The sequence below is a fragment of the Myotis myotis genome, unplaced genomic scaffold, assembly GCF_014108235.1.
Source record: "Myotis myotis isolate mMyoMyo1 unplaced genomic scaffold, mMyoMyo1.p scaffold_m19_p_11, whole genome shotgun sequence".
Taxonomy (NCBI): domain Eukaryota; kingdom Metazoa; phylum Chordata; class Mammalia; order Chiroptera; family Vespertilionidae; genus Myotis; species Myotis myotis.
This window is the reverse complement of record NW_023416315.1, coordinates 31,558,682-31,572,561: the sequence shown is the minus strand read 5'-3', so window position 1 is coordinate 31,572,561 and position 13,880 is coordinate 31,558,682. Positions and strand designations below refer to the sequence as shown.

At 36.2% G+C, this 13,880-nt stretch overlaps 1 protein-coding gene across 1 annotated transcript in view; it reads right to left on the bottom strand.

Moving 5' to 3' along the window:
• VWDE (von Willebrand factor D and EGF domains) overlaps window positions 1–12,926 on the bottom strand; it is a 48,919-nt gene extending 35,993 nt beyond the window's left edge. Inside the window, 4 exon segments of the mRNA XM_036328986.1 lie at window positions 1,211–1,276; window positions 5,040–5,271; window positions 8,431–8,615; window positions 12,764–12,926. Of these exon segments, the coding sequence (XP_036184879.1) occupies window positions 1,211–1,276; window positions 5,040–5,271; window positions 8,431–8,615; window positions 12,764–12,830 (550 nt within the window). The 5' untranslated portion in view covers window positions 12,831–12,926.
• Window positions 12,927–13,880: the final 954 nt, after the last annotated feature.

The window sequence follows — 13,880 nt, the reverse complement described above, 5'->3', positions numbered from 1 at the left end:
GGGAAGTGTAGCGAAGTTATGGTTAATTACCATGTTTGTCTATTATTAGATTATATTAGATAGGATTGTTTTATTCTTTTAAGAACTTAAATCACAGGGTCTAATTACACTGAGACTTTCAGAAAAAATACTAGCTTGTTTAAAGAAAGGGGGACTGGAAAATTCATTTATAACTGGAAAAGCAACTCAGAATATTTATTGAGGATTATTATATTAGTTTTATTTAAAGATAAATCATATTACTTTTTAGGCGTGGTACATGAATATTGTATAATCTAATTTGTTTTATATCATTATGGCTTATTTCACCATAAAAAAATCTTTGTTAATTAATTATATGTCAACAATCTCACATTCATTATCACATTTGGCCAACAGGTTCCAGGAAAAGGCTAATGTTTCAATAATTTTTATTTCTGCACTTTTTTTAGGAAGATGTCATGCATTTTATTAGGCAATCTATTTAGAGTGATTTGTCTTAAGGAATATTATAGCAGGAGGTTTCTTAATATTTGAAATAACCTAAAAATTTTAACTAAGTTAGAAAATGAAAATTACAGATTTAAAAGGGAAGAAAAATTATGACAACCATTAACACTTTTGTTGTTTATCTTTTAATACTTATTTGGTACAAATGCAATCATCACTAGAAGAAAAAAATGAGATTTTGATGCATAATCTGATTTCTTAGTTTCAATATACCATGAATAGTAATGTCAAAAAATATATTCATGAATTTTCATATTGTTTATAGAATATTTTATCATTATGGATATATCAAAAATATATAACCAACCTGCAGTTATTGGATAGTTGCAATTGTTTCATATTATTAGAAAAATAGTTTTATAAAAATTGTACCTGCACAATTCTTTGAATATTTCTCTAAACTAGATTTTTGGAAGTCAAATTGCTAGGTACAAATGCATGAGGATGTTTATGATTGTTGAGATAAATTGCCAATTTTTCTCATAAAATTACTCTACCAATATATACACAATTTGCAGGGCATGAACATGCCCCGCTCTGCACCTTTGCTAACTCCACTGCTATTTCTTAAAGGCATGATAAAATGATTTTTATATCCACTAGACTGAGGTGTTGTCAAATATTAGCATAAATCAACATCCAAAGTAAATCACAAAACCTAAAAGCCTGTTGAAATTATTAGTTTATAAATAAATTATTAAAAATAAAGTCTGATACTTACGAACACAGTCACCTTCAATTTCGATTTTGTCAGGGCCGCATGGGTTTAATTTTGCATCAGAAATAGCTGCAAAAGGTTGAGTTTTTATATTTATCCAAATGAGCATAAAGATATAAATATATTTATATATAATGTATATGAAATGACAAATCTTCAGAGAAGTATGTTTTAATACAGACTAAAACTTATTTGTTTTATTTTTTCATAATAAATTTTTTCTCTTTTCAGGATGAGATCAAATGGAGATAATTTGGGATTATATTTTAAAACAATTATAACTTATATCTTGTTTTCTAAATTTTAGTCTGCATTAAGTAATAAATTTTATTTATTATTTTATTTTATTTTATTTTAATCTTCACCCAAGGATATTTTTCCATTGATTTTAGAGAAAGTGGAAGAGAGAGGGAAAAACAGAGAGAAATATCAATGTTAGAAAAAAAACATCAATTGGTTGCCTCCGCCAGGGCCAAGGAGAAGCCTGCAACTGAGGTCTGTGCCCTTGACTGAAATGGGAACCTTTGGTCAGCAGACTGATGCTCTATCCACTGAGCCAAACCGGCCAGGGCTGGACGCTCTCTTCTTTCCATTGGTCTATTTGTGTATCTTGATGCAAACATAACACTTTGTAGATTCCTGTAACTTTAGAATAAGTCTCAATCAGATAGTGTAAATTATCCAACTTTTTTCTTGTCAAAGTAGTTTGGGGATTATGGCTACTTTCTATATCCATATAAATTTTAGTATGAACTTGTCAATTCCCACACAAAAATCTTGCTGGTACATTGATTAGGAGTGTTTTGGAACTATAAATCATTTTGAAGAGAATTGACATCTGGACATTGACTCTTTTCATTTCATGAACATGGTTCATGCTCCATTATTTTAGGACTTCTATAATTTCTGTTAGCAGAATTTTATAATTTTAACTTTATAGTTCTTGTACATATTTTTCCATATTCATTGCTAAGTATTTCATATACAGGGTGTCCCAAAAACGTATATACACTTTAACAGCTGATAGATTTATTGATGTTTCTTTTCAGATTTAACCCATTGGAAGTCATGATTATTCAAAGTTTGTATACATTTTTGGAGAGACACCCTGTGTTCAGTAATATTATTGACTAGAGGCCCGGTGCATGAAATTCGTGCGGGGGGGGGGGGGGAGTGTCCCTCAGCCCAACCTGAACCCTCTCCAATCTCAGACGCCTTGAGGGATGTCCGACTGCCCGTTTAGGCCTGATCCCACATCAGACATCCCTCTCACAATCCAGGACTGCTGGCTCCCAACCGCTCATCTGCCTGCCAGCCTGATCACCCCCTAAGCACTCCCTGCCAGCCTGATTAATGCCTAACTGCTCCCCTGCCTGCCTGATTACCTCTAACTGCCCTCCCATGTCAGCCTGGTCACCCCTAACTGCCCTCCCCTGCTGGCCTGGTTGCCCCCAACTGCCCTTCCCTGATGGCCATCTTGTGTCCACATAGGGGTGGCCATCTTGTGTGCTGGAGTGATGGTCAATTTGCATATCACCTCTTTATTTTATAGGATATTTACATGACATTTCTGATTGCTTATTGCTAGTATAAAGAATTATAAATGATTCTGTAAGTTGACCTTTTTCTTTCAGCATTGAATTTTGGAAATAGATGATTAAGTAATTTGCATTTATATTCTTAGGGATATTATTCCATACTTTTCTTTTCCTGAAATGCCTATATTTGGTTTTAGTTTCAGAACATTGCTAACTTGACAATGGTTTCGTAATCATTTCTCTTTATTTCTCTGAAAGAAGTGTATAAAAGTGGTATTATTTCCTTCTTAAATGTTTAACAGCAGTTCTCAACCTGTGGGTTGCAACCCCTTTGGGGGTCAAACAACCCTTTCACAGGGGTCGCCTAAGACCATCAGAAAACACATGTATAATTACATACTGTTTTTGTGATTAATCACTCTGCTTTAATTATGTTCAATTTGTAACAATGAAAATACATCCTGCATATCAGATATTTATATTAGGATTCATAACAGTAGCAAAATTACAGTTATGAAGTAGCAACGAAAATAATTTTATGGTTGGGGGTCACCACAACATGAGGAACTGTATTAAAGGGTCGCGGCATTAGGAAGGTTGAAAACCACTGGTTTAGAAGATTTCCCAAGCCATCTATGTAAGCTTGGTGGGGTGGTGGGGCTTTGTTGTTGTTGTTTGTTTTAGTTTTAGTCTTTTAGTGGGATAGATTTTAATTAGAAAAACAATTTCTTTAATAGGTTATCTAATTATTTTTTTAGTGAGTTTTGCTTTCCTGTGTATTTCAAAAAATTTGTTCACTTTATTTAAATTGTCAAATGTATTGGCAGAGTCCTTCACTATATTCTTTTTCATTGGAATATCTGTAGAATCTGTAGTTGTATCTCTCTTTTATTCCTGATATTGATCTTTTTTTTTTAACTGATCAGTTTGGCTAAAATATTAATTTTATTGAATTTCTCCAAGAACCAACTTTTGATTTTCTTTAATTTTCTGTTTTGTGTATTCTGCTTCATTGGCTTTCACTCTGATCATTATTTCCTTTTGCTTACTCAGGGTCCTATTTGTGCTTCTTCTAGTTCCTTCATGTGTATAAGCTGAGTTTTTTTTTTTCTATTTATGACCTTTCTTATTTTCCAATATAGATGTTTGGTGGGTTTTCTTTAAATTAAATTCAAACTTTTGTGATATTCTAACTTTTTAAAATTGGGGTCGAGATGTGATCTATCTTGGTAAATGTTTCATGTGCACTTATAAAGAATATTGATGCTCTGTTTTTTGTAAAATTTTCTCTAAATGTCATGTAGATCATGTTGGCTGACAGTTTTTTTAGTCTCCTTTTTTGCTGTTTTTGTTTCTATATATTCAATTAATTATCAGATGGGTGTTGATCTCCAACATTAACTATAGATTTGTCTAGTCTTTTCTATGTTTTGCTTCATGTATTTTGATTCTCTGTTATTAGGTACATAAGAATTTATAATTGTTATGTCCTGTTGTTGAATTGACCCTTTTATCATTAGAAAATGACCCTTGGTTTTCCAGGTTTGTTTGGGCAGTCTGTAGTTGGGCCTTATTTTTCTTTTAATCCAATCTGACTTTAAATTGGGTTGTTTATCCTCAAACTCTCAGTATTAATGCCCTATTCTCAGAAGAGGCTTTCTCTGGTGATCCCTCATTATAAGTTTCATTTTTTTCTCACCTCAAGTATTCTCAATTATAGAAAAATTTAATCTTTTCATCCATACCATTAATTGCAATTTGTAATTGTATGAATATTCTTTGCCATTGTTTTGCTGTACCTGTGTTATTTGGGATTTCCTAGTTTGAAAAGTCCAACAACCACAGGATGAAAATGTTCATAGGGGTTACGCATATAATTATTATTATTATTTGCAAGTGTTTGCCAAGTTCGTTAACACTGGGTTATAACAGTATGTTCCAGCATTTTCAATCTTCTACGTATGAATTTGCTCTTGATTAGACTGGGGTTGTGGCTTTTGAGGAAGAATATTGTTATTGTATGTTAACCTTTGTTATTGCTTGTTATTGTATGTTAATCTTTGATGCTTCCATATAGACAAACATTTTTGAGTATTTCAAGATCTTGGCAAAGAATCCTAAACAAATCTGGCCAGTTTAAACCAGAAATTTAGCTTCACTGGAGCAATCATAGTGGATCGAATCTCTTGAGCATTGCATTAGCTCTATACAACCCATCTGGAGAATGGCATAAACACACCAGCATACACAGTGCCATGATTAGCAGTTCATGTGTATTACCCATGTATTCTTACCTTCTGCACAATACCCCATACACCCCTGAGTGGGTCGTAGTAAGTACACAAAAAAGTGTCCACAGTTTCTTACAGACACTGGGATTTGGAAAAGGCAGCAGTCTTCAGTAGCGCTCAGCAAAAACTGCCACGTGGCACAAGCAGTGAGGTGCTTGAGCTCCCCCGGTGCAGGCATTGTTTCCGAGTCTCGCAGAGACAGCCAGATAGGCGCCTGTGTTCCACAGTGGTTCATCTTTTGCATCAGAGAAAACAAAAGTTGAAAATTCAATTTATTTTTATACGTGGCAGATAAAGCAATTTTACATTTTCTTCTAAACAACCTTTAAAATATTAATTATCAATTATATTTTAAAAAATCAAATGACTTATACCTGTAGTATAAAAGAAAAAGTAACTTTATGGAATAGTACACTTAAAGGTAGATTCCTTGTAATTAATATAATTTTATTCTATTTAAATACCTTTATTCCATTTGCTACATTTGTATTATGAACAAGAGAAATTCAGTGTCAGATAACCTAAGACAATATAAGTCAGTCTGAAGTCATCTTAACATATAGCACAAAGATGAACTGACATTGGAGATTTCTTGAAAAATTGCTGGAAATAGTATATGTAAGAAGTTAATGTACAGTTGAGGAGGCATCAGAAAATCAGGGAAGAAGGAAGGGATTGTTTGAAATCTAGTGAAAACAATTGGTTGGCAATTTGGAAAAAAATGAAGTTAGTGCCACACTTAAAGCCAGTTATCAAAACGAGTTTCAGATGGAAAATAAAATTAAATAGAAAATTAACCCAGGAAAAATATGAAGCTATATGACTTGGGAAAAAATGACCGTGGGCACTAAACATCTTTGCTTTTATATTAGGTGAATTATAGTACCCACCTCATACTGCTGTGAAGTGTAAATTAAAAAAATGTATATAGCACAACTTTCACACAGCGATGTCTCAATAATTGTTAATATAATTATTTTTCCATGCTTAAAAGCAAAGAAAAACTCATAAAGGAAAATTTTGATAGTTATATTAAATAATAATTTAATAAATATGAGACAAATGAGTTAAAGAGAAAATTACTTGTTAATAGCATTATATTTAGTCTGTTATATTATTTATTTATTATTACATTGCTATATTTCTTATTTTATTTTAGCCATATAATATCCATTTAAAGATCCTAAAATCACAGATGGGAAAAATACACAAACATAATTTAAAGAATAAATACATATGTCTAATGAATACATGAGAATACTTAATACTAGAAAAATATTTTTATCTATTGCTACTGGAATTAAAAATTAGCATTATATTTTTAAAAAACAATTTAACTATGTATTTAAAAAACTCAAAAAGAGCAAAGACAAAGAGAGAATCTTAAAAGCAGCAAGAGAAATAAACTCAGTTACCTACAAGGGAATACCCATACGACTGTCAGCTGATTTCTCAACAGAAACTTTGCAGGCCAGAAGGGAGTGGCAAGAAATATTCAAAGTGATGAATACCAAGAACCTACAACCAAGATTACTTTATCCAGCAAAGCTATCATTCAGAATTGAAGGTCAGATAAAGAGCTTCACAGATAAGGAAAAGCTAAAGGAGTTCATCACCACCAAACCAGTATTATATGAAATGCTGAAAGGTATCCTTTAAGAAGAGGAAGAAGAAGAAAAAGGTAAAGATACAAACTATGAACAACAAATATGCATCTATCAACAAGTGAATCTAAGAATCAAGTGAATAAATAATCTGATGAACAGAATGAACTGGTGATTATAATAGAATCAGGGACACAGAAAGGGAATGGACTGACTATTCTTGGGGGGGAAAGGGGTGTGGGAGATGCAGGAAGAGACTGGACAAAAATCGTGCACCTATGGATGAGGACAGTGGGTGGGGAATGAGGGTGGAGGGTGGGGTGGGAACTGGGAGGAGGGGAGTTAATGGGGGGAAAAAGAGGAACAAATGTAATAATCTGAACAATAAAGATTTAATTTAAAAAAAACAATTTATTTAAAAAACTCAAAAAGACTAAAATCAAACAATGATTTATATGCACATTTGCTAATTGCATAATTACTTATTATAGCAAAAACCTGAAAGTACACACATATGGTAATGGTTTAAATAAATATGGTGTACATATGACATATTATTTTCAAATGATATAATTTTAGTAATAGGAAAATGCAAATGCTGTAGCTGTAACTGGAAAATAATCATGTTAGGTAACTGAACATATAGCATGAACTTTACAAAACAATATAAATAAGAAGGAATAATAGCAAAATGTTAATGATAGAATATGTAGGTGGATTACCAATGAATGTTATTCTATTACCTGTCCTTTTTTTTAAATTCTTACTTAAAGGCATGCAATATTTTATTTTTTCCCCTGTCCTTTATTTTCTAAGTTTTTTAATGCACATGAGTTACTTAAAACATTATAAATAGAAATTTATTTACACAGATTTTTATTATCTTGTAGACAAAAAGTAGATTCTATCTGTTCTCCAGCAGAATGGTCCAGGGACTAGGTTGGAGAGTGCATGAAAGAATGGGAACAGGGAACACTTTCTTGTGGGGCACAGCTGATATCCAGGAAAAGAGCTAGTTCACCTTCACCTTTGTGTGAGGTTCTGGAATCAGTTATAGTTAATTTAAAATATAGAACCAAAAGAACACAAATACTTAAGGATGTAATGAATTTCCTCAAATTTTACTTTCAAATTCTGATTTATTCTTTAGTTTATTGCAAGTGAAATGTCACAAATGTGGCAAGCAAATAAACCAAAAGGAGAAAATAAGACAGCTACAATGTCACAACTTAAAATTTAAATATCTTTCCTGAGTTTTTCTCACATTAGTTACATGCTTAAAAGGGAAAATAATTCTTGTTTCTTCATAATTCACAAGATGTGAGTAACAATAAGGAGAATGTGCCTTCTATTTAAGACTGACAGGAACAGAAGCAGGTTTTGGGTTACTTGCGTTTAAGTACATGAGTACTGTAGAGTGACAACTTGTGATCAAAATGTGGCTGGCTGACCTGCTAGCTGGGTGACTCTAGGACTGTTATGTCTAAGAATATATGTGTCCTGCACTGTATGATGCAAATAATAATGATCGACTGTATTCTAGAATTGCTGTAAAAATGATATAAGATGCTGTAGGTAAAATCACTTGGTGGACTGCATGAGCATAGCATAAACTATTATTATATTACATAACATAATAAGGAACATGGAACACTTCAGATTAATTCAATCTTGACACAAAATTAAAATAATTCAGCATGGGAAATAAATGGGTTGCAATAAGATTCGATCCTCCCATGAAAAAATATACATAAGAACAAGCACATACAGTTCTTAGGGAGTTGGAATACCTCGACACATTTGGTTGGCATCTCAGCAGGTCTGTCAAAAATGACAAATCGATACCATCCAGCAGCAAGAGAATGGTCACATATCAGGTCTTGAGGGGCTGACTGCTGGAGGAGCGATGAGTCAAAATGGACACTTCTGTGAAGGCTCTGTAGTAACCGGTGTCCCCCGGGAGAGCACTCCTGAGCTAGGATGGAAAGATAAGTGTCTTTATGTAAGTGTGCTCTTCGATAAAATAGTTCAATTAATAGTTGATTATTGAAGTCCATTTTTTATTACTAAGCGCAGGAAAGGGTAGACAGGAACAGTTTTGAGGGAGGAACAAGAAAAGACCAGGGAGAAAGGGAGAGTTCTGTATTTTCTGAGCACCAGGTGACCCAGAAGATAATTTTTCTCTCAAACCCACTAAGAACATAAAGCTCCTCGTTCCAGCATAGAGGAGGCAGCAGAAACAGAATAATTTGAGAAATACAACTCTTCTTTGAGGCTCCTGATTCCCAAATAATAAGAAACACAGAAATTTTCCTTATTTGGATACTAGAGTACCTTGTTGACACTGTCGGTAGAAAATCTCTAAGCATTAAATATTATATTTGTTGAAGGAAAACACTGTAATAAAGACAAAATCTATGAAATAGAAATTTGAAAGAAAAATTCAGTCATTATTAAAGTATTCACTGTGAAAAAAAATGATCTAACTGAATAAAACTCTCAAACATTTATTATATAACTTCATGCTATAGAAGTGTTCATAAAGCAAAATTAATTTCTTAAATTAATGAGCACAAAAAACTAGAGATATTAACTTGCAAATAAATCTCACAAGTATAGCTTATAAAATTTATTATAATTTTCTTCCTTTTTATTTTTATTGCTTGTAGTTATAACAAACTGTATGAAAGGCAATGTTTTGCAAGATAAAATTTCTCCCTAAATAATTTTTTTAGTAAAATATTTTAGAAATGAGTCCAAAAGTTCCTCTTCTTTTTATCTCTTGCTCCACCAGTTTTAAATTTCCCAAGAAAATTTTGGCCTCAAAGGCTCTTGTGGCTTTAAATATTTTATAAAGTGTGTGTGGATAGAAGTCAGGGGATATGCTGCATATGTAACTTTGAAATAGCTCTAAGATCTTGTCAATACCAGAATATTGCACCTGGTTAGAAACTAAGGAAAATGTTTAAACAGAGATTACTGGCAAGGTTTGTATGAATTATTGAAATATTTTCTCTGATCTTGCAATAGAATTTTGTGTTGGGGAAAAAGTCAATACCTCCATCTTTATTTTGTGTAGTATTTCTCCTTCCTAAGTGCTTCTGTAGTTCCCACATGTCCTCTGATTTTGCAGTTTTGAAGAATTATTTTTTTAATGCAAAGTTAAAGATGTGATGGATATAGGAATGACAGTATGACACCAATAACACTAAAAAATGCATAGTATTTAAACAGGAATTTATAGTTATTTTTATTTAATATTTAGGAAACTTCTTAATTTACATAATTAAGAATAGCTCATATTTTAAACTAGAGGCCCGGTGCATGAATTTGTGCACTGGTGGGGTCCCTCGGCTTGACTTGTGGGGATCAGGCTGAAACTGGCTCTTTGACATCCCCCGAGGGGTCCCAGATTGCGAGAGGGCACAGGCCAAGCTGAGGGACCCCACCTGTGCATGATCAGGGCTGGGAAGGGACCACGGGAGGGCTCCAGGGTATGTCTGGCCTCGTCTCGCCCAGTCCCGATCAGCCAGACCCCAGCAGCAAGCTAACCTACTGGTCAGAGCATCTGCCCCTGGGTGGTCAGTGTGCATCATAGTGACTGGTCGAATGGTCGAACTGTTGGAGGGACAATTGGCATATTAGGCTTTTATATATATAGATAGATAGATAGATTGGATATGTCACAATCCACCCCTTCTCCCCGCCAAATCTCCTTCTGTCTTTTAAACTGTTCAAAATATGTGTAGAAAATTTTTAAATTTTACTTGCAATAAACAAGCCATACTCTTAAAAACCTCATTACAACTTTAACTTTAGAATGTAAGATATAGTTAACTAAATTATGAGGATTGTTTAGGCTCCCATGTGAGAGTTTGAGGGCTTAGATCCTCAAGTACTAAAAGAACAGGTTTATAAGCACATCTCATCTAACTGTCAATTTCATAACATGAATGATGTGTAGAACTTTCAAGCAAACTCCTAATATAACATTTCCCTCAAAACAAGAGTACATATAAAATAAAAATTAAAATTTACATTTCTATTTGTTCTGCCTTCTTCCTTTTTTAAAATATATTTTTATTGATTTTTTTTTTTTACAGAGAGGAAGTGAGAGGGATAGAGAGTTAGAAACATCCATGAGAGAGAAACATCAATCAGCTGCCTCCTGCACGCCCTCTACTGGGGAGTGAGCCTGCAACCAAGGTACATGCCCTTGACTGGAATCGATCCCTGGAACCTTTCAGTCCACAGCCCAACGCTCTATCCACTGGGCCAAACCGGTCAGGGCTGCCTTCTTCCTAAGATAATTTAAAGCAGCTAAGTATTATAAAATAGAATCTGCAATACTTGGATTTCAAATACTTTGGGAGAATGTGTCAAGTTATAAATAATAGATACATAATAATACAATATGCACTTGGTTTTCAAGTTTTGTTTGTAAATACAAGGTAACTTGTATTATATTGTTTTCTGATTTAATACAATGGCCAGACTAGCATTTTTTTAAAGATTCATAATAGACAAATATGTTAAGAAAATAAATTCTTTAAGAGATGAATATGCTTAACACCAGAAGAGAGGAACTTTAGAATATCCGAGATTGTAATTATAAAACCATTGGTATATTGATTGCCCTATGTTAATTTCAAATATTGTGAATTTTTAAAAGTCTTACAACTTCCCCCAAAGACCTGGGAAAGAGAAAAACTACCTTGAAGCTCCAAATTCAAGGATAAATAAAAAATTGTTAAGCGTCTGGCTTTCAAAATAGGATTATGGTTTCTGCAACAACACAAAAGTTTGGAAAGCAATGTCAAACAGAGAGGTATTGGTTTACTAAATCTATTTTGCTCTCTTACCACAATTCTGAATCACACACTCAGTATTCCCATAAGGGAATACGATTGTTAATTCTAGACGCTTATCCTCTTATTGCACCTCTACCCAAGAATGAAGGCTCCTAGACAAGTATCTTACCAGTAACTCCTTCCTGCCTTTGCATCTGCAAACAGAGAGGGCTTATCTGAGGCTGAAAAACAGGCTTATCCAGAGGGAGTTTGACACCAGCATTCAACAGTTGGGGCTTCACCGCAGGCTTTCCCATTCAAAGGCTGTCTGGCCTTGAAAGTGACACTAACCTCTCTGAACTTCAGGGATGATAATAATAATAATAATCAACAAACAGGGTGCTGTAACGTTCAATCGATTAGTAACAACCCACAGCTCCCCACATCCTTAGGTGCCGCCAGGAAGACAACTCCAGCACAGGCAATGTTCATGGCCAGAGGAGTTGGTTTCAGGACTGTCAGATCTGCTCCTGGCTTCAGAGCACGGCTGTTGGGAAGGTTGGCGCCAATTCGGACGCCAGCAGGAAGCCCCAGTTTGGGGTATGATGAGGAGGGAGAATTTATTCAGGCAACAGTAGCCAGGGTCTGCTCTGCCCTGCTCCTGCCAGAAGTCTTCCATGTTTCAGCTCCAGCCGGAAAGCGCTTCAGTCTTTGGACTTGGGTCTTCGGTGGAAAGTCTGTTTTGTTTTAACGTCACTGTATTTGAAACTGTTCTTTGTCGTGGATAAAGAAGTGGGAGGAGCGCTATTCTCTCCATAGAGATCTCTTTTACTGGTACAGTAGCAAAAGGGATTCTAACAGCTATACAAAAATACCATCACCAAACTGGTTATTGATTTTTGGTAGGAATAAGGTATTCATCTACTAATTATTTCCGGCTGTGGGATGGGATAGAAGTCGTGCAGTTTAGAGCTAAACTCTCTTCTGAGAATTCGCATCCAGTGCTGCTAGGATATCTGACATGTCTGGGAAAAGTTTCTTAAGTTAAATTAAAGGGACCTTATGGAGCAAGATATCAGCAGGACACAAACAAAGGAACGAAAACAGAGCCGAGGATCTTAAAGCAGAAGAGGAGACAACAACCTCCCAAGGATTACTGGAGAACACCAAGGCTGTAAATGACTGAAGACCGTAGATGGACAGAGCGGAAGTCGGCGAGGGACAAATACCGATACAGCCTTCAATGTGCACAGGATTTCCCACGTGCCACCGGGGAAGCCCCCTCCCCAAAGCTCCAGGTGGAGCCCAGCGCTCCCGTCCGCCAGCGCCCTACCTCGCCGACCATTCCCGGGGTGCAGGAGCAACAGCGCCAGCGCCAGCGCCCAAACTCCGCCAGGCATCGCTGCTGCCACGGGTAGGGACGAAAGCTGCTCAGAACCCCCGCTGCGGGTGCGGGGAGGATGGGGCCACCGCAGCTCTTGCTTAGTCTGTTTCTCCTCGGCCTTCAGGGTCCCAGCATGTCCTCGCTTTTGGGGTGCAGCCGTCCTTTCCAGGGACTGTGGCACGAGCCTGGTGACTCCGCCCTCCAAGCCCCAGCCACCTGCCCAGAAGCCACACCCAACCTGTCCCTGGAGTCGGCGGCACGCCCCCGGGTTCTGGCGGTGAGATCTCGGGTGTCTGCAGCAGGCAGTACACGCCCCAGGCACAAGCTCCCGGGATATAGCTTGGCGCCTCGGGTCTGGCTGTTGGAACAAATGCTTTAGGAAAACGTGGTAATCCTAGAAACTGCTCAGAGGGACCTGCAATAAAAGAAGCCTTGCAAGGTTCTGTTGAAAGGGGAAGTGCCCCGTCGTACTTGCAGGTGGATTTTTAATGTGTTCATCCGGGTTGTTTGTTGTTTGCTCCCCAAAGGCGAACATTCTCAGAAGTTGCCTCAGAGATGAAGGATGGCAGGAGCCAGTAGAGAGTGTTGCTACAGTAGTCCTTCCTTTACCTCTGTGCCAGGTTAGGAAGGGAGATATTTAGATATTTTCCAAACACATGGTGTCAGTCATCATGTATTTACTGAGCAATGATGCCCAGAGCTCCCTTGGGCCAGTGGTGACCAAGTGACTCAGGATCCGTACAGTGGTTCTCAACCTGTGGGTCGCAACCCCTTTGGCGGTCCAACGACCCTTTCACGGGGGTCTCCTAAGACCATCCTGCATATCAGATATTTACATTATGATTCATAACAGTAGCAACATTACAGTTATGAAGTAGCAACGAAAATAATTTTATGGTTGGGTCACAACATGAGGAACTGTATTTAAAGGACCAGAAGGTTGAGAACCACTGCTTAGCACACGGTCACATGACTCCCAAGGTTGCATTGGGGATGGTCTCCAATCTGAGGTTATTTTCAGATGTGTGGTGGTCTCCCCAGAAGGAGCCCCTACCTTAAAACAAAC